Source organism: Suricata suricatta, chromosome 13 (assembly GCF_006229205.1).
Source record: "Suricata suricatta isolate VVHF042 chromosome 13, meerkat_22Aug2017_6uvM2_HiC, whole genome shotgun sequence".
Classification (NCBI taxonomy): Eukaryota; Metazoa; Chordata; class Mammalia; order Carnivora; family Herpestidae; genus Suricata; species Suricata suricatta.
In genome coordinates, this window is record NC_043712.1 from 52,412,180 (window position 1) to 52,432,287 (window position 20,108).

The 20,108-nt window shown below is 42.3% G+C and overlaps 1 protein-coding gene across 1 annotated transcript; it reads left to right on the plus strand.

The window, feature by feature from the left end:
• Positions 1-620: 620 nt before the first annotated feature.
• LOC115275929 (FRAS1-related extracellular matrix protein 1-like) lies at positions 621-19,634 on the plus strand. Its single transcript, XM_029919665.1, has 7 exons — positions 621-875; positions 5,333-5,427; positions 7,560-7,865; positions 9,691-9,919; positions 16,297-16,620; positions 19,252-19,360; positions 19,600-19,634. The coding sequence occupies exons 1-7, from the start codon at positions 621-623 to the stop codon at positions 19,632-19,634; spliced, it is 1,353 nt and encodes a 450-aa protein (XP_029775525.1).
• The last annotated feature ends 474 nt before the right edge of the window (positions 19,635-20,108 follow it).

Below are 20,108 nucleotides of genomic sequence, written 5' to 3' on the forward strand. Positions count from 1 at the left end.
AGCTGTAGTCCTCATCTAACCGATGAGGAAACAGAGAAGGGTTCAACTCCCTCTGAATGCAGTGACTAAATGCTGCCCTTCAGCAGTGAGTGAGGCTGGCGGGCTCCTGTTGGACCACACAAGTGACATCCCAACTGGGACATGTTGAGCCCGGAAGCAGGAGTTGTAAGCAGTGTAATGAAATGGCCTCATTGCCTTTCAGATGGGCTGGAGGTCAAGTTCGTTTATTTGTTTTTAATTTCGCTGAAATTAGAGGCGGTTGAAAGATGCCTTTGCTGGCAGGGATCTTTTGAAGAGCTGCACAAACCTTTTGGTCTCTCTGTCGCTTCCCTCCAACCTCTCCTCTCCTTTGCAGGATTAGAAAAGCACTTGGGAGGCACATTCATCTTGTCGGCGTTGTCAGGAGTGATCAGCAAGTTTTATTAAAAGCCCTGGGACTGCCTGAAAAGCCTTCTTGTCTGAGTTTGAAATGAATGGGGCATGTTAAGATCTTGGGGCACATTGTGGGGACCCCTTGCCCTGCCCCTTGGACTATGAGCTAACATCCACGGAGAAGCACAGAAGCCCTCCTTTGTTGAAGGGATTTCGCCGGTGGACAAATTGAGCTGGCCCCTGACAGCATGAGCCCCCTGAGTTGGGGAGGGCCCCGTGCCCTGCCGCTGCCACTGCCGCTGCTGCTGCTGTTGCTGATGCCAGGCTGGGCCGCCCCCACCTTCATCAGCGTTAACCGCGGGGTCAGGGTGATGAAGGGCCACTCTGCCTACCTGCTGGGGGATGACTTGAAATTTGCCATCCCCAAAGAGAAAGATGCTTGCAAAGTAGAAGTTGTCATGAACGAGCCAATGACCCAGAGAGTTGGGAAACTCACTCCACAGGTAGGTGGTGCCTGAGCTTTTCTATTGAGGCTGTGTGTGTGTGTGTGTGTGTGTGTGTGTGTGTGTGTGTGTGAGAGAGAGAGAGAGAGAGAGAGAGAGAGAGAGAGAGAGAGAGAGAGAGAAACCCAGACAGACAGACTTTACTTTGCAGAATAGCAAAAGTAAAACGTGGAGACATTTTCATCTCTTTCCATCACTTGAAAGATCCCTTGAGTAGGAGGACAGACATGGAAAAAAGAGGTGAAAATACTTCACTTTAAATATTCATTGTTCTTCAGAGCTCCTGGGTGGCTCCGTTGGTTAAGCTCCCAATTTCAGCTCAGGTCATGATCTCGTGCGTGATTCCTGAGTTCGAGTCCTGCATCAGGCTCTGTGCTGGAAGCTCAGAGTCTGGAGGCTGCTTCGAATTCTGTGTCTCCCTCTCTCTGCCCCTTCCCAACTCATGTTCTGTCTGTCTCTCAAAAAATGAATAAACTTAAAAAAAATAGAAAATATTCAATGTTTTTCAAAAATGTCTGTCAAAAAATAGTGTCCTTTAGTCAAGACCTTGGAGATCTTGTCATTTAAGAGTATTCTATAAACAGTCCTTTTGTAGGGTGAAGAGTTACCTTCTAATTGATTGGATTTTAAAAAGTTTGTGTTATATTATATTCGCCTAAAGTAGGAGTTTCTCTCTGTACAAAATAGGAAATTGCTTCTGGTTTTCTTACCTGTTCCTATTGTGATTTAACTTCTTCCAATGCAGACAGGTTTGAGAATGTTCAGCACCGGCTGCTGCTGCTGCTTCTGGAAAAATACACCATTATTTGTGAACTGTGAACATGAACTTTCTTCTTCTCCATTTGGCTAAAAAGCCATATTGCAGGAAGTTATTCAACAGTGGAACTAGATGTTGTAGAGATGGACTAACGAGACTTGGATAGATGCTAACTCAAATGGACCTGTCGAGACGTTCCATTTACTGCACTCAGAGTACAGTCCGATTCTGAAACATATCAGAATTCTGTGGAGGGCTCTCTTAGGGAATATTCCTGATATGATAGCAACCAAATGTCTCTCTCCAATTTCCCATGAGATTTTCCTTTGTAAGTGGGCACCTAAACCCTGTCAGTATAAAATAATGGCCCTCGCGCCGAAGGGATTGTATTCCCAAGTGTTGGGTAATTGCAACATGACTTGCACTGTGACAGTGTGTTTGATTGGAACCTGCCAGTCAGGGAAGGAAGAGAGACCTGGCATAGCTCATATCTAGTGCCCAGATGCGCTACATGCAATGAGTGGGTGACATGAATAAACTCAGTGGAAAATGGAGTCCCGGTTTGTGGAGTTAAAAGCAAATCCTTGGAGTTTGGGAGAGTAATATAGAACCTTAATCCTAGAGCTGCACCAATATATGTGGATGCCTTATAAAGATTGATGAGCTCATAATTTGGTACCCTACCAATCAGTGTATTTTTAAAAATTGTGCAGCATTTGTTTAGAAGTGAGTCTGAATATTTTGTGGGGGAGGACAAAGAAATTCTTCCCCGTGCCCACTGGGGCAACCTATGGTCCAGCTGTATTTAGCTGCAGCCCCAACCATGTCACACAGAAACCCTATTTTTCACCAGATTCTCCCTTCTTAGAATGCAGTTTGGGAAGAATATACTGTGACTTAAGCCAGTCTCTGAGGAGTATCCTCTCCCCAGCCCAAATAGCCTGTGATTTATCAACATATATATAGTACTTTCTCTGAAAGTAATGAAACTGTCTCTATTATTTATTTTTGGTGATATTTTAAAGGTCTTCACCATTTGACTGGCTCTGAGATACCAGAGAGCAAAAAGGGTCTAAATGACTACAACAAGGTGGAACACTTATTTGCTCTCCAGGATCAAGGGTTGTAATAGGTCTCCAAGTCATCTCCATTCCAAACTTTCTCAGATTTTAAGGCAAAAATCCAGTTACTAGGAAGAATCTGGAGCAGAAACAGCATGCCTGCCCGGTTGAGGGAGGTCTGGATGGGTAGGCATGGATGGAGCTCCAGGAAGTCTCAGGTTGTCCCCTCGCGGGCTGTGGCTTTGTGTAAGAAAATGTTCTGAGTGCATTTCCAGAAGTAAATCTGGCGTCTCAAATGGATTTAAATGGTCTACAGTAAATTTGTGACTTTTAGCTTCTAAAATTTATTGTGTGGAAAAGGAGGCTGTTGAACTGTGGAGTTTTATTGTCTTTATGCCAAATATTAGAATTTTGTACCATAAGGAAACCTCCATATCCAGAAAACTTTGTTTCTCCAACTACCACGTGCTCTTCCTAGTTTATGATGATACTTTCAACATATTCCTAAGTAAAGTCTGTTTTTTTTTTTTTTTAATATATTCTGTGCGGCCCTCCCCAGGGATTTATTTCTTACAGCGTTTTTGAAATTAAGCATAGCCAAATGCGTGTGCTCACACACAAAGCCTGAACGTTCTTCTTTAATAGCACTTACCAGTAAGTTGAAAGCAAGGCTTATGTGAACCCATTTCTAGCAAGATGACTGTATTAACAACACCCCGCTGTGTAATGAACGGTTTTATTTGATTTGCAGAGAAAATGTTTTGTTTAACATCTGTTCAATTAGTGTTTTCATTTCATTACTGAAGTTTGTCTTAGGACCAACAGGTTCATTTTCCTATTGGATATTTGGAAAGGGATTTCAATTGGCGCACACCAGTACCTTCTGTTTAGATAACCCTCTTGATATAGTCAATTAGATAAGGTCAGTGGCAATATGTTTTCCTCATGTTCTAGGACTAGACTCCCTCACGCACAGCGCTTCTCACACCTGTTTCGAAGCAAGAGATTTCCTGGGTGGAGAGCACCTCAGTTTAGAGCTGAGCTGGCTTTTTTTGACTAGGAAATACAGCAGTAAGAGAACATCTCTAGTTTGAACCAGTTTACTGTCATTAAAGTGAGTAATGAGTTAGGAATGTGTGACAATTTAATTATAAATTGTAATTGAAAAGCAGTTGAAGTGGAAAAAACCAAGGCTAGACAGTAATTAGAAAAGGATTTAGCTCTCCTTTGTTTTAGTTAGTAAATTTATGGACAATTATGGTTGTCGCCTTTTATAAAAGGAAAACATATTACGAAACATAAAACAGATGTTTCTTTTAACAAAGCAGATTGTCTCTTTATCGCCATGACGATTTGTCAATGATATGGGGAAGGTCTTTCCTTTATCTCCTTCCTCGTTGTCAATTAAAAGGAGGAACCAATGATGTCTGTGGGAAAAGAAGATCATTTGTATTAGTAATAAAGTCTTCTCAGGCGAATGATGTTGTCTGTAAATGATTGAGCCTGTGACAAAGTATAAGCTAAACACCATGAACTCAGCAGCGACGGTGTGTGAATGCCTCAAGGGTATTTCTCAACACTCTACCAAATGAGATTGGGCAGAGTAAGAGTCATGGTGTGATTCAGAGAGAAAATTCTTCTTGAAAAAATTAGGTTTCCCTCAATACAACAGTGAGCAATTCCCTTAAGAGCTCTGAGTGAGGTGATACAGTTAATTATAATTTTATTGAATACAAGAAATTACCTTTAGCTTGCTATTTGTCTCAGCAACCATTTCTGCTCTTAAGTAACCAATAGAGCAGCCTTTGCAACTATATGAGAAACAAGTGTGGGTTATGTTTGGCCTTGATCAACCACAATAGTGTCCATAGTCAGTGGTTCCAATTTTGGATATAAAAGTGCTAACTGGAAAAGAAATAATAGGAAAAGAAAAGAATATATAATATAAATAATACAGTGTGTTTGTGTGAGGGGTAAGGCATGCCTTTTCATGCATACACACACGTAGACCTCTCTAACTCAATTGCTCTGAACCCCTGAATGGTGTGCGTGTATATTATTTTGATAAATAGAACCATATTTAAATTTTTTTAAAGTTTCTTTATTGAGAGAGAAAGAGAGAAAGGATGAGCAGGGGAGAGACAGAGAGAAAAGAGAGAGAAAATCCCAAGCAGGCTCTGCACTGTCAGTGCAAAGCCCAAAATGGGGCCAGAACTCACAAACTGGGAGATCATGACCTGAGTTGAAACCGAGAGTCAGACACTCAACTGAGCCACCCAGGCACCCCAAATGGAACCATATTTTTAGTGGATTATAGACCATAAAAAATAATGATTTCAAGAGATAATTACTCCTTAATATATCTGCTTTACCTGCTTAGTTTTTCATAGTTTAGATATTCTCAAAATAAGACACATCTATAGAAAAGCAGGATGGTGAGTGAGCACAGGGGTGGGTAGAGGTTACCCGCGTAACACACGGGGGTTACAACGTACACACGTGCCCACCTACACATACACACATGTACACACCTCACTCACAGGCCATAATTTCCCCAGGCAGTATTCTACTGCCAGAAAAATCAAATTTCGTATCATTTTTTTTTCACAAATATTTTTCCATTTTTTCACATGAACTAGGTCTTTGACTGCCATTTCCTTCCTAATGAAGTACAGTATATTCACAATGGTTGCCCGATTCTTGATGAAGACACAGTGAAGCTTAGACTTTACAGGTAAGCAGCACACATAACCATTCTGTATACTTCTTAGGGTTTTATTTCTATAGATACATTACTATCATGAAACTAATTACTAGGTTCCAAACAAGAAAATAATCAGTAAAAATTGAGGACCTAGGTGGATGAGGCAAGAAGCGTAGTTGACTTTCAATCACCTTTATTGACTGATCATCTTCCTGGGGACTTTTCTGGAACAAATTTCTGTCCTGTTTCCCTTCAGTTGTACAGGTATCTCCAGCGATCCACCCTCTTACTTCTGATAGGAAATGAAAATTATGGAATATGAATTCCTAATGAGAAGTAGAAAAATATATTCCAAAGTCAAATGATATTCTTCATCGATTATCAGCTGCTTAGTTAATAAGAAGTACAGTATCTTCTCATTTTAAACATAGTAGATGATAAAAGTGTTAACAAAATCTGTTGTAAAGTTAAGTACAGAGTGACCATGTGACCCAGCAGTTCTACTGCTAAATATATAATGAGAGATATAAAAACCTATATTTTCACTTGTATACAAATCTTCACTGTAGCATTATTCGTAATATCCAAAGAGCTGAAACAACCTAACTGATGAATGTATAAACAAAATGTGGTATGTCCATACACTGGAATATTATTTAGCCGTACAACGGAGTGAGGTCCTGATGCAGGCTGCAACATGGATGGACCTTGAAACCATCATGCTCAGTGAAAGAAGTCAGACACAAACAGCCATGTACCTTTTAATTTATATGCAGTATCCAGAAAACAGAAATTCATAAACACAGAAAGAACATTAGTGGTTGCCTGGGGCTGGGGAAGAGCACATGGGGGTTATGATTTTTTTAGGGGGGTGATAAAAATGGTCTGGAATTACGTAGTTGTGATGGTTGAACAACCTTGTGAATATACTAAAAACCACTGAGTTGCATACTTTTAAAAGGTGAATTTTATGGTCTATGAATTATAGCTTGATAAAAATTTAATTTAAAAATTAGACTCATGGTTATGGTATTACTCACTTCATGGAAGTAAGTGACAATTCAGTAGATGGAATTGACTTTTAGATAGTTTTTTACTTGGTTTTGTTGCTGTGATGAGTATTTGGCTAAAATATCTTAGTATGTATTTCCCTTAAGTACTACACTAACACAGAGTTTTGTAGAGGACACTGGAGCAGTGAATCATCCTATAGACACTTAGGATCACCTGCTATAGCTCATGACCCTCTGCTGGACATAGGAAGTCCAGAGATGAGGATACATGGACTTTGGGTGCTCATAGGCTGAGGCAAAATATGGGTAGGTCATGGTAATGCAAAACAAGTGCTGAAAGAGAAGTGCGAACAGAATGCTCTGCTCAAAAAAAGGAAACCCAAGGATTCCTTCTAACCAGCATATGGGACTGTTTGATCTTTCTAAGACTTGAGAGTTAAAACTTTGGACAGCTTGCCTGGAAGGGCTGGAGAAGCTGATGAGTTCTGGCTGCTTCCGCTCCTGGAGTTTCCAAGGGGTGGAGAGGAGGAGGAGCAGGGAGGGAGAAGGGCGGAGTCAGAGGAGCTGCTGTTCTTCTTGGGCTGTAGGACGTTCGGAACAGAATATACAGGGGAGGTGGAGGCAGAAAATCAGAGAACGTGCTTATTACCCCCTCACTTCCGCTTCAGCCCCTCTGGCAAGCTATGTGGCCCCTCTGTGCCTCAGTGTCCTCATCTGTAAATGGAACTAACAACACCTCGCATAGCTTTCTGAACAGCAAAAAGGTGGTAATGCTTCAGAACTCCTCACCCTTTCACTCCTGAATCAAAATTCAGTCCATAAATTTCATGAGCTCGATACTCTTAAATTATACATGTGCCAGACGTGAGACTCTGAGCTCCCAGAGCTTACCTATCACTGTGGAGGATGGGTTTGAGAGAAGGTGTTGAAAGAAAGATCATGGCAAAGGAGATGGCAGGAAAGGGAGTGCACACCAAGATAAGGAGAGGAATGGAAAAGAACAGGGATTGGGAGTAGAGAATACAATGAAATCCAAACTCTGTCCCACATCTTATAAGGCAATTTTTAAGCATCAAAACAAGTCAGTACACAGAGAGCAGAAGTATCTGAGCACCAGTACATACTGCCTTTGCTCTGTTCTCTCCATAGATTTACTCAGACGGATACCTTCACAGAGACCTTTATCCTGCGGGTCTATCTCCTGGAACCAGACTGTAACATCATCCGTATGAGTAACAATGTGCTGGAGGTATCCGAATTCTATGGACTGTCCCGAGCCATTGATAAGAATGTGCTCAGATTTGATTACGAGGGGGCGGCCGGCCTGGAGTGCACCGTCAGGCTGGACCCTGCAGGAAGCCGGCTGCCGGCCCACGGTCAGGTGGTCCTCCTGGAGCCTCGGCCAGAAAAACCTCGTGGAGATCAGCCGCATAGTTTCTTCCCTGAATCTCGTACGTATGTTTTAATACTATCTGAATGTCACGAGAACTGACATACTGTAAATAGTCATTTTCCACTGGGATAACAAGTTTGATTTGATATAAGAGTTTGCAGCTGGTTGAGGAATGTTGGTTAGTGGATAGAAGTATGGACTTGGGAATCCATAAGACCTGGGTTTGGAGGGGCACCCGGGTGGCTCAGTCAGTTAGGTGTCCGACTTCGCCTCAGGTCATGATCTCACAGTTTGTGAGTTCAGGCCGCATCGGGCTCTGTGCTGACAGCAGAGTCTGGAGCCTGCTTCATTTAGATTCTGTGTCTCCCTCACTCTCTGTCCTTCCCCTGCTCGCTCTCTCTCTCTCTCTCTCTCTCCCAAAAATAATTTTTTAATTAAAATTATTTTTATTAAATTTTATTAAATTATTTTTTAATTAAAAATTAAAAAAAAAAAAGAAGACCTGGGTTTGGAAACTGCCTCTGCTATTTGTTCCCTGGGTGAAGTACGGTAAGTCACTTACCTGAGTCAAGCCTCTGTACAAGGAATGAGGATAGTGGCTGCCCCACAGGGCTGGGGAAAGTTGAAGTAAATGAGATCACGCGCAGACTGCGGTTCACACAGTGTCTGGCTCAAAGCAAGGGCTTGGTAATTGTCAGCTGTTACTGTTCATGGTAGCAATGATACTGGGTTGTTGTGTTTGATAAGTACAGCAGTTGTTGTGTTTGATAAGTACAGCAGCCATGGTTTAGATCAGGAAGAGTCCATGGACAACGTCCCTTCTGTTATGCATTTAATCAGTATATTTTGGGCACCTCCTATATGCACATCAATGTTCTTAGGCACTATGGGAAGACGAAGAGTGGAAGGGATCATCACGATGACAGTAATACCTTGACTTTGGGCCACAACTCACAGCTAAAGGCATGCTCGCACATAAGTGCTCTCATTTAGGGCTCACAACTATCTGGTTAAGAAGTAAAATATTCAGGGCGCCTGGGTGCTCAGTCTGTTAAGTGTCTAACTTCAGCTCAGGTCACGATCTCGCGGTTCGTGAGTTTAGGCCCCTTGTTTGGCTGTGTGCTGACAGTTCAGAGCCTGGAGCCTGCTTCTGATTCTGTGTCTTCCCCCCCCCCCGCTCTGTCCCTTCCTTTCTCATACTCTGTCTCTCTCTTTCAAAAATAAATAAACTTAAGAAAATTAAAAAAAAAGTAGAATACTCATCTTGTACATCAGGGGAAGGTACAGAAGGCCACTGGAAAAGTAAGTGGCCTATGTGTATCATTTACCCCACAAAAGAGAAATATGAAGTTGGGCAGAGACAGAGAGACCATGGCAGAGATGATTATGGTTTTAATGAAAGAGAGCAGGTTGGTTCAGGTGGTCAAAGAGCATTGAAAGGGGGGTTTAATAAAAGGACTAAGCAGACCTGGAAAAGTCTTTGAACTTGAGGGTGTGATGGGCACAGCAGGGAGACAATTTCAGTGAGTAGAACAGCCTCCGAGAGACCGCGTGATGGAGCCATGGAAGTGGATGCCGTGAAGGAAGGCCTGTGCTGGATGATGGGAAGGCCGGACGTGACCCAAGGGCCTATTTGTCAAGGATATTCAAGTATCAGAATATGCATTTTTTGATTTTTTTCTCTCAGTATGACTTTTGGTGGGCAAGGATCTCAGGAGACAACTGGTCAACTCTTCTTTTTAGTAAAAGCAAAGAGAGGGTTCTGGAATAATGCCAGCCCCTCCATGAACCATTTGTGGGCATAGGAAGGTGCTCCTGAGCAGTGAAAGGGAATAAGTACCTGTGGGAGGGAGGATTGGTTTTTAAAATTTTACAATCATGCTCAAGTGACTGTCTTCATTCCGTGCTGTACATTCTAGAACTGGGAACAGAGCTCAAGTGCCCAGGTGGGAGCTGCAGCCTGGGCCTGAAGAAAATAGGACATGTCCGCGTGAGCTGTGAGGAGTTCCTGCGGATGGGGCTTCGATATCAGCACACGAATCCCCCTTCTCCCAACATCGATTACATCTCCATCCAGCTGGACCTCACAGATGGCCGGAGTAAAATCGTATACAAGGTAGAATTCGGGGTTACGTGTCTATTCCCCGCGGTGGCAAGAGAGCCACTTCTCTGCGGCGACTATTCGTGCGGGCTGCCACGCCAGGGACAGCTCCTGCGCCATTGTGGGTGGGACTGCGCAGTGTTACATTAGAACTGCAGGCTTATTTGTTCTGCCAGTGAACGCTTCAAACCGGATCCTCTGTGCAGAATACCAGTCTATAATTTCCCCTTCCCGACTCTCCTCCAGCCCTCCCACCAGTAAGGCAAAGGAGGAAGGACTGGGGCCAGTTACGTGCTACCCTTCCTCTCCCTTCAGGATTCTTCAGCCTGTCATTGATCTTTTGTAGCTCTCTTTGAGGCTTCATTTCCCCCTTCTTCTTTTTTTTAAATGTTTTATTTAGTTTTGATACAGAGAGAGACAGAGCATGAGATGGGGAGGGGCAGAGAGAGAGGGAGACACAGCATCGGAAGCAGGCTCCAGGCTGTGAGCCATCAGCACAGAGCTCGACGCGGGGCTTGAACCCATGAACGTGAGATCATGACCTGAGCTGAAGTCAGAGGCTTAACCGACTGAACCCCCCAGGCGCCCCCATTTCCTCCTTCCTTAGCAGAACCTCTTCCCCTGTTAGAGGAAATCAGGGGGTCCCCACATCCGCTGGGTAAGTCCATGGGAAACTGGGAAGAAGGGGAAACCCAGTCCCATTTTTATGAGTCTAGTGGATCATATCCTTTTCATTCTTCCAGACTTTGAGATGGAAGAGAGACAGACCCCCCAAAGCCTCCTCCATCTTTCAGTCTCTTTTAAATCTTCCTACCCTTTCCTTCTATTGATCTCACACTGAAATGAAGGTCAAAGATGAAATCAATTTATAGGAAATATTTTACGTGCTACTCCACGGATTCATATACTCTAGAATTTGTTGATTTGGGTAGCTGGGCAACTGTGTACTAGCTAGAACAGCTAAGATTTCATGCCCATGTAAGATGACCCAAGGGTGCATTCGTGAAAGACCTCCATCTTTCAAAATTTGACTTCTCATTAGGATTTCTCCTAAGAAACTCAGATATTGAATATTATCACCCCCGCTAAGGAATTGATAAGACAAAAAATGATAAGAAAATAATAAAGCTAGATCATAGAATTTTTGAATTGAGATAGATGGTCTGGTTAAATTGATTAGGCAAATAACTTGGAGAAGCTTAAAAGACAGATTTCTGAGCCTAACATTAGTAGCGAAGAGCACGAACGCTCTGGGCCCAGGTTGCCTAGGTTCCAATGTCTATTTAACTAGCTCTCTGACTTTGGACTTTATGCCTCATTGCTTAAAACCTTAAACTAGAGATAATAGATCCTACTTCTATAATTGAGAGAAATAAACAAGATAATACTTATAAGGCACCTGGCACATAGTAAGCACCATGCATATTTTGCCAGTTAAAAAAGCTACCTGGGAAAATGGATCATCACCTAGGTTTGGAAATAACTGGTGTAGCCCAAACCGCTTGTTGTATGGTGGTGGCCAGAGAAATTGCATACCTTGTCCATACACACGTGCTGTGTGACTGAGCCAAAACTAAATTCTTGGCCTTCTATTAGTAGATGTCTTTGGGTCTTTTTGACACAAAGCTTTCACTTTTATTGATTTCTTATCCCCATTAAAAAATTAGACTGATTTTTTTTCCTGACTGAATTTTTTCTTTTCTTCTCCTTCTTTTTTTAATGTTTATTTGTTTTTGAGATAGAGACAGAGTGTGAGCAGGGGAGGGGCAGAGAGAGAAGGTGACACAGAATCCGAAGCAGGCTCCAGGCTCTGAACTGTCAGCACAGAGTCCGATGTGGGGCTTGAACCCATAAACTGTGAGACCATGACCTGAGCCAAAGTCAGATGCTTAACTGACCGAGCCACCTAGGTTCCCCATGAATTTTCTTTCTTTTAAAAAATCGTTTTAATGTTTATTTATTTTTGAGAGAGAGAGAGAGAGAGAGAGAGAGAGAGAGAGAGAGAGAGAGAGAGAGAGAACCAGCAGGGGAGGGGCAGAGAGAGAGGGAGACACAGAATCTATAGCAGCCCTCAGGCTCTGAGCTGTCAGCACAGAGCCCGATGCGGGGCTTGAACTCATGGATAGCGAGATCATGACCTCAGCCGAAGTTGGACACTTAACCGATTGAGCTACCTAGATGCTCCCTGACTGATTTTTCTTTTTTTACCTCTCTATATTGAACTAGGACTCTATTTGTTTAAAATTTAAATCACTTTGATTGGGATTTTACCCCTTTAAATGGCCTTCTTGTTTTATTAATTAACTTACTCCATAGGCAATTTGGCATGTCATAAAACACATTGTTTTATGAATATCCAAGTAATATGCCCACTGCAGAGAATATTTTTTAAAAAACACACAGAAAGCACAAAAAGAAAACAAAACGAGTTATGTTTCTACCATTTCATACACACACTCATGATAAGGAGACATGTACAACAGTGCTGATTTTGGTTTATGCCACTGAATTTATACTCTATTGAAGTTTTAAAATCTTGTTATTTTATAATTTTTATGCTTGTACAGTCCATCCTCATCAAGTAACTAAATGACTGTTCATCCATAATTTCTTCTAGATTTTTAAGGATTTCTTGTTTACATTTGCTTTTGTAATCCACCCAACATGAATTCTATAATATTGTGAAACACGGAAACAGTTTTTTTCCCAATTAGCCAAATTTTCAGCACTATGTATTGAATAATGAACCTGTTTCTCATTGATTTTTATGTTGCTTCTATTGCTTAGAGAGATAGTATGTATATGGCTTCAAGGCTAACGCTTTTGTTCCTTAGATTTGCCTACTTATTCCTGTGCCAGTATCATTCATTCTAAATATAAAAGGCCAATAATACACTTTAATATTTCACAGGCACGTTCTTCCTTATCACTTGTCCCCAAAGTTTTCCAGTCCATTCTACCTATGCTTAATTCTTGAGCCCTTAAGTGTATTTTTTTATCAGGATTGGATTAAAACTGTGCATTATTCTGGAAGTAATTGGAATATGAGAACATTTACCATACTGAGCCTTCTTATCCAGAAATGAGGGATCTCACTTCCTTGAGGCGAATGTTCTTTGATGTGTTTCTGTAAACTTTGCAGTTTTCTTCATGTCAGTTGAGCATACTTATTGAGGCCAATCCTAGACAGTTTCCATTTGGGAAATTACTATAAATAGACACTTTCCTCTCCATTAATCTTCTCATTGGTTACTGATGGTAAATAGGAAAGCTATTTTTTGGTATAATTTTCTTTTATCTGGCTTCTTTCTTGAATTCAATTATTCCAAGAATTTTTCAATTCTTTGGGCTTTTGAAGACCATAATTATATCTTTCACTAATGATGATAATTTTGTCCTTTCTTTTTCAGTAATTATTCCTCTTATTTTTGCTCTGTTTCCCACTGGTTTGGTCCGAATAATATTAAATATAATGATTCCTATAAGAATCCTTGTCTCGTATATTTTATTAATATCAACTACCCACACTCTCCTTTTTTAATGCCTTTTGCCTTGATTCATCTTTCTTTGAAAGTAATACAATCACTTCTTTTTTCTTTACATGGTAACTTTGGATTGTCTTTTTGCTTTTAATCTTTGTATGTAATTTTATTATAAATGCTTCTCCTACAAGGCATAAGTACTTAGGTATTTAATGTCAGAATATTTGTCTTGAACACGGGACTATAAGTGGTAGTTTTATAATAATGGATATATATTTTTCTATCATCTTGTTTTATGCTCCTTGCTAACTAAAAATAATTTGTCTTGTAATATAGATTATGTTTCCTATGCCTTTTCTTCTCTTATTTGAAAGTCATTTATCAGACCTTACATTTTACTGGGATTTCATTCTAAAATTGAAAATGTTGTTTAACTTAAATTTTTAATATTTAAGACAAAAAATGAAATGAGTCCCTTGGCTCCTTCCTATATATGATGAAGATCAATCTTATCTATTCTTTCTTCTGGTGACTGTCCACCTCCTCGCCTTTGTTTATACAATCTGAAATTTTAGTTCTAGAATCTCCTTGGTGGCTCAGTCAGTTGAGCCTCTGACTCTTGGTTTCAGCTCAGGTCATGATCTCGTGGTTCATGGGTTCAAGCCCTGTCACAGCATGGAGCCTGCTTGGGATTCTCCCTCCTCTTCCTCTGCCCCTCCCTGCTCTCACATGCTCCTGTGCACTCACTCTTTCTCTTGAAAAATAAACATTAAAAAAATAAAATTTTAGTTCTAGCATTTAGTTATTATACTTTTTATGTCTTATATCATCTATTTTTATTTCAAGGAAGCTCTTTTTTGATGTTTATATCTATTTTGTTAACATGTTAACATGTCTAACACTTTTTAAGGCTTAAACCGAGGCTTAGATGGTCTTACTGTTCAGCACCAGTGCTTTTATGTTGTGATTTTCCCATTCTTGAATTTTCTTTCTTTTTTTTTAATGTTTTATTTATTTTTGAGAGACAGAGAGAGAGAGAGAGACAGTGTGAACAGGGGAGAGTCAGAGAGAGGAGACACAGAATCTGAAGCAGGCCCCAGGCTCTGAGCTAGCTATCAGCACAGAGCCCGATGCGGGGCTCGAACCCACAAACCGTGAGATCATGACCTGAGCTGAAGTCGGATGCTGAGCTGACTGAGCCACCCAGGCGCCCCCATTCTTAGGTTTTCAAATGATGACTCTTTAAATAATTTTTTCAATGGCATGCGAAAAATAGATACTCTAACCCTCGAGATGTCTCAGCGTATCATTAATTTGTCTTCGTAATGCATGCAGCGGGAGGGGAGAGGGCTTGGTTGTCTTCTCTTTCTCTGTTGTACTTCTGTCTTCTGAGCTTTTTTGCCTCGATTCAGAACTTCTGGTTGTGGGGAGCTGGTTCGTGGGGAAAGCTGGGGAGAGCGTCGACCAGACACTGGTAGAATATGACCTCTTGCTCCCTAAGTCTGGCAAATGTTTCCAGCTGCCTCTTTGTCTCCAGGGCAGTCTCCTGCTTTCCCTGGGGATCCTCCATCCTGGAAGTCTGCAGAGGGGCATTTCTACCTGTGTATCCACTTGCAATTCCTCCGATAGCTCCTAGGAGGATTTTCACCTCCAACTGCCCACGGCAGGGATTCTTTGCCTTCTCACAGAAGCACCCAAAATGTCAGGGTCCATAATGACCCCAGACCAATACCCTGTCCCCTTTGGACATATCTGGAGCACTCAGATATTTTTCTCTGCCGCCAACAAGGACTACAGGCAGGTCCCAGCACAGATACCACTATTCTTCTGCATTTGGCCACATAGTTTCCTCCTGTATGAGCATCAGTCCTTTGTAAAAGATGCATTTTAAGGCTGGTCCCAAGGAGACTTCTCTCCCGACAGGGACACCGGAGACAAATGTAGCATTGCCCACCTTTCCTCTTCCTGGAGGTGTGTGGGGTTGGGGACCAAGGGAGTGACTCAGCACAGCAATGCACTCTTCTCCACAAAGAAAACTCTCTCTTACCCCTCTCAACCCTTCTCTATTCTTGTTGTGAGTGATAGGGTTCTGGAGTCTGGAACTGGCTCTAGGCAATCTACTTTGTAAATTCTGCCCGTAGTGTCAGCGTCACATTCACTTTGAAATCTGTTGTCGCTTTCACTGGAACGTCAGTTGAGACTGAGCCAAAAAGAATTCCATTTTTAACATTTTGTTACATACAGATTACAACTTCTAGTCCAATATCCGGTGTTCAGCATACTGAACGTGACTTATTTGGGGTCTAGTATTTCCATTTCACAGATGGAGGGGGGAAGGTTTAGGAATTAAATAGCTTGTTTAAAATCATAAGTGCTGGACATAGAATCAAAAGGACATTTCCTTCTGATGCCAAAACAATGTCCCTTTTTAACACGGGCTACATGTTAGAGTTACCAGAGAGCTTTAAAGAACCAGTTTTCTGGGGCGCCTGGGTGGCTCAGCCAGCTGAGCTTCCGACTTGATCTTGCAGTTCATGGCTTCGAGCCCTGCATCAGGTTCTGTGCTGACAGCTCAGAGCCTGGAGCCTGCTTTGGATTCTGTCTCCGTCTCTCTCTGTCCCTACCCCACTTGTTCTCCATTTCTTTCTCTCTCTCTCAAAAATAAATAAACATTTAAATATATATATTTTTAAAAATACCAGTTTTCTTGTCCCTTTTTTGGAACAATTAAACAAGAACCTGTAGAGATGGACCTTGGGCATCAGTATATGTTTAAAACTCTCCAAGGATTCTAATGTGCATCCAGGTTTCAGATCACTGCAGGACACACCATCTATCATCCTATTAATCATATATGTGATATCTTCATTCATATTTTTCCCCCTCTGTATTTTCTTTTCCCTTCAAAAGTCAGAGAGTGCGTGGTTGCCCGTCTATATCAGAGCTGGCATTCCTAATCAGATCCCAAGGGCTGCATTCATGGCCATGTTTATTCTGGAAGTGGATCAGTTCATCCTGACCTCGTTGACCACATCCGTTCTGGACTGTGAAGAGGATGAGACTCCCAAGCCCTTGCTGGTGTTCAACATTACTAAGGCCCCGCGCCAGGGCTACGTGACTCACCTGTGGGATCACACCAGACCGGTCTCCTCGTTCACCTGGAAAGATCTAAGTGACATGCAGATAGCCTATCAGCCACCAAACAGCAGCCATTCTGTGAGGAGACATTACGAGGTAAGAAGAAAGGGAGACAAAGCTTCTAGCCTGTTCCGTATTCACAGAATTCTTGAAGAGGCCACTTCCCTTAACCTTCAGGTGAGTTTGTACGGTCATTGCCTCAGAGAAAAATCCATTACTGTAAATCCGGAGGCAGATTCAAATGTCTAGAGGAGCCGGGCGGGTGATCCAAAGATACAAAGAAACCCACCTGGGGGTGGGGACACTGCAGGGTCTGAAGAGAGCTGGCAGTTTAGGAGGCACAGGTGCCCTGGGCTCCAGCGATTGCTGCGCCGTGAGGATACAGACAAGCAGACGTACTGTGTAGCTAGAGCTCTTGTTCCTTCACAGACATTGGAAATCTGCAATATTTTTGTAAAAATTTTTCAATGTTTTAAGTTTATTTATTTTGAGAGAGACAGAGAGAGAGAGAGTGAGCAGGGAGGGGGAAGAGAGAGAGGGAGAGAGAGAATCCCAAGCAGGTCCTGCACCACCAGCGTGGAGCTGAACGACAGGGCTCGAACCTACAAACTGAGATCACGACCAGAGCTGGAACCAAGAGATGCCCAACCAGGCGCCCCTAAAATGTTTCAATTCTTAAATATAGAATACATATTAAAAGTTCTAAAACATGGAGCAGCTAAAAAGTATTTCTCAGGACATTTGGCGCAGAGCTCACCAGTTTGAGAACCCTGGCGTCCTTGACAGCCTGCAGCAGGACACAGACCACTGGAGTTAGAGACGACTTTGTTTACAATCCTTTGATTGATAAATTCTGTTATTCCTTCTTGTTTGGGGGGAGCGTTTTACCGGGATCCTTAATTGTAATGAATGGCACTGACGATAGAAGAGTTTAGAATCTCACTGGAGGACTGATTTCCCTATCACTTTCTGTCAGGGGGGTCCTCTGTCTAATCTAAGTACCTTCCTCCTGCTATCCCAGCCTCTTTCCTCGTGTTTTGTTTTGGAGGAGAGTTGAGAGCACCTGGTGAGCCTTGCACATAATAATCCCTCACGAACCTATAGACCTACCAGTGAGCTGATTCAAACAGGATGGAATGTTTAAATGAGCAGGTCGATACAGACTTGAGTTCAGGCTTATTAAGGAAAACAAGTAGCCCTGGGGTTCCAAATTGTCCTCCATCTAATTTAGGCATTTTCTGCATTTAGCCTCCAGGGCAGGCAAAGGACTTCAGACTATAAATGCCACCCTTGTCTTTTCTTCATTTCATAATAGGGTGGCAGCTGTTGTTCTCACGCTTGCCCTCATCTCGCGTTCCTTCCATACGATGAGGTCATTTCTCATCCAATATCTGCTTGTACCTTGAGCTCATAAATAAACACAGCTACTCTGGATATTTTATGTGTGTATTTTCTGGCATCGTAGATGTAATCTTAAAGCGGAACTTGTCCAAATGTGTGCTTTTGCTGTTGTTAGAAGATGACTCTCAATGTCCTCAGTGGAGATGAGGTGCTTCATAGATCCCACGGAAGCCCTGGCCTCATTCAGCCCCCCTGGGGGGCCCCCCCGAGAGCACAGCCATGGACAGTGTTCCTGGAGCTAACCACCCCTTCCCTGGACTGTAACGCCAAGGCGGTCCGTTCTTTCACCGTGAACATTCAAGCTCATTTTATTAGATTCCTGTTGGTTTGAGAAGAGTGATTCTTAGTGAGCACGTAACCTACAATTTCGTACGGCTTGACCTACTAAATAGTTGCATTATACTTGCCAAAGACATCCCACCTCCCTATCGTTTCTTTTTTAGTCTGTTACTTGGGCAGATTTGAATCTGTTTCTTTTGTTACTGTGGTATTTGCCGATTGATACTGTGGTTGTAGCTGTTTGATTATTTATCCTTTCAAATGGACCTAATGGACAGTGTCAAATGGGCATTCTTGAAAAATAGGCGTGTGCGTTCTATTTCTGTGTTATACCTCGTCCTTTTCTGTCAACATCTGATGCGATACATGTACAACATATAATAAGGCTCAATGCATATCATATAGCCCCATTTATTAGCTATGGATTTCATGGAAGCAAATAAAATCTGGATATTTAAAAAAATGTTTGGAGAGATAGATGCCTCTAGACCAGGGTCTTTTAAAAGCAGCACCTTTGACATTTTGTACTGGATAATTCTTTGTCATGGGGGCTGTCCTCTGCATGGTAGTATGTGGTGGCATCCCTGGCCCCTGTCTACCAAATGCCAGTAGGAACCCCCCCCCATCATGCATTCCCATTGGTGAGACCAAAAATGTCTCCAGACCTTCTCAAATGTCCCTTGGGGGAGCAAAGTCTCTCTCCATTAAGATCTACAGCTCTAGATCCTGTGCCCTCGAGAGAGGCTCTCATGCTCTCATGCTGGGTTGACATCATCTCCTGAGCAAATGCAGGGACACTTCTGCAGTATATTTGCTTATTTCTGGTTACGAACTTCTTTTATGGAGAGGAAGGTTTTTAAAAACTGTTAACTAAGGAACAAGGTCTAAAACCTGAAAAAGTGAGATCAGGTTGTCAAAAATGAGATCAGGCAACAGCCAGAATCTATATCTGTTTTGCCTCCAAGTGGGGTGTGTATCCCAGGAATAATGATATTTTATAACTGTAAATGGTCAATGTGTGATTCATATGCACCTGTTTGTTTACAGGTGGAGGTGGAGGCTTATGACTTCTTCTTTGAAAGGAGCGCACCCATTACAGTTCACATCTCCATCAGAGCAGCGGACACGAATGCCCCGAGAGTGTCCTGGAACACAGGTGAGGCGGGGTGCCAGGGGTCAAGCAGCAGAGCCCTGAAGGCAAGACAGGAAGGTACATGGTCCGGAAAGAAAGGTCGTTTTCCTCCCATTTCACACACGAGGCAACTGAAACCCGGACAAGTTAACGCTATCAGATAGTTGGTTTTGTTTTGGTTTGTTTTTCCTGTCGTTAGGGTGAGAAATTTAAAACCAGGATTCCTGTGTTGTGAAGGCACATTTTTTTTTCCCCCTCTGTAGGAAATAAGCCCAAAGGACACCTTTCAACTGAATAAGGCAAAAAAATGATTATTTGTGGTATTCAGCTACAATTGGACTGGGAGGGGAAAGGTCTCTAATTCGATCTGTTCAGAGAAAGGGAAGGAAGATGGAGATCAATTTATTGTTCTGTTTGGGGGAAATGCCAGGAAGCCATAATACGTGAATAAGAGCTTAAACTGCTTTATTTGTTTTAAAAGATGGTCACTGCAGAGTGGTCTTATGATGCAGTGTATATATTTAGATCAAATGTAAATGTGGAATGTAAATGAAGATTTTTTTTCCTTTCCCACTGATCCCAATGATAGCAAGCAAGACTTACTTTTGGGGTGACTGGGTGCTCAGTTGGGTAAGCCTCCGACTTCAGCTCAGGTCATGATCTCTTATAGTTCATGAGTTTGAGCTCCACATCAGGCTCTGTGCTGACAGCTCAGCACGGATTCTGTTTCCCTCTCTCCTTGCCCCTCTTCCACTCATGCTCTGTCTCTCTG

What these genes read in the sequence shown, in the direction of transcription:
- LOC115275929 (XM_029919665.1), top strand. Translation starts at nt 621, where the DNA reads ATGAGCCCCCTGAGTTGGGGAGGGCCCCGTGCCCTGCCGCTGCCACTG. An exon ending in TTGGGAAACTCACTCCACAG is followed by an intron (nt 876 to 5,332) that starts GTAGGTGGTGCC and finishes CACATGAACTAG; the next exon opens with GTCTTTGACTGCCATTTCCT. An exon ending in TTCTTCCCTGAATCTCGTAC is followed by an intron (nt 7,866 to 9,690) that starts GTATGTTTTAAT and finishes ATCATGCTCAAG; the next exon opens with TGACTGTCTTCATTCCGTGC.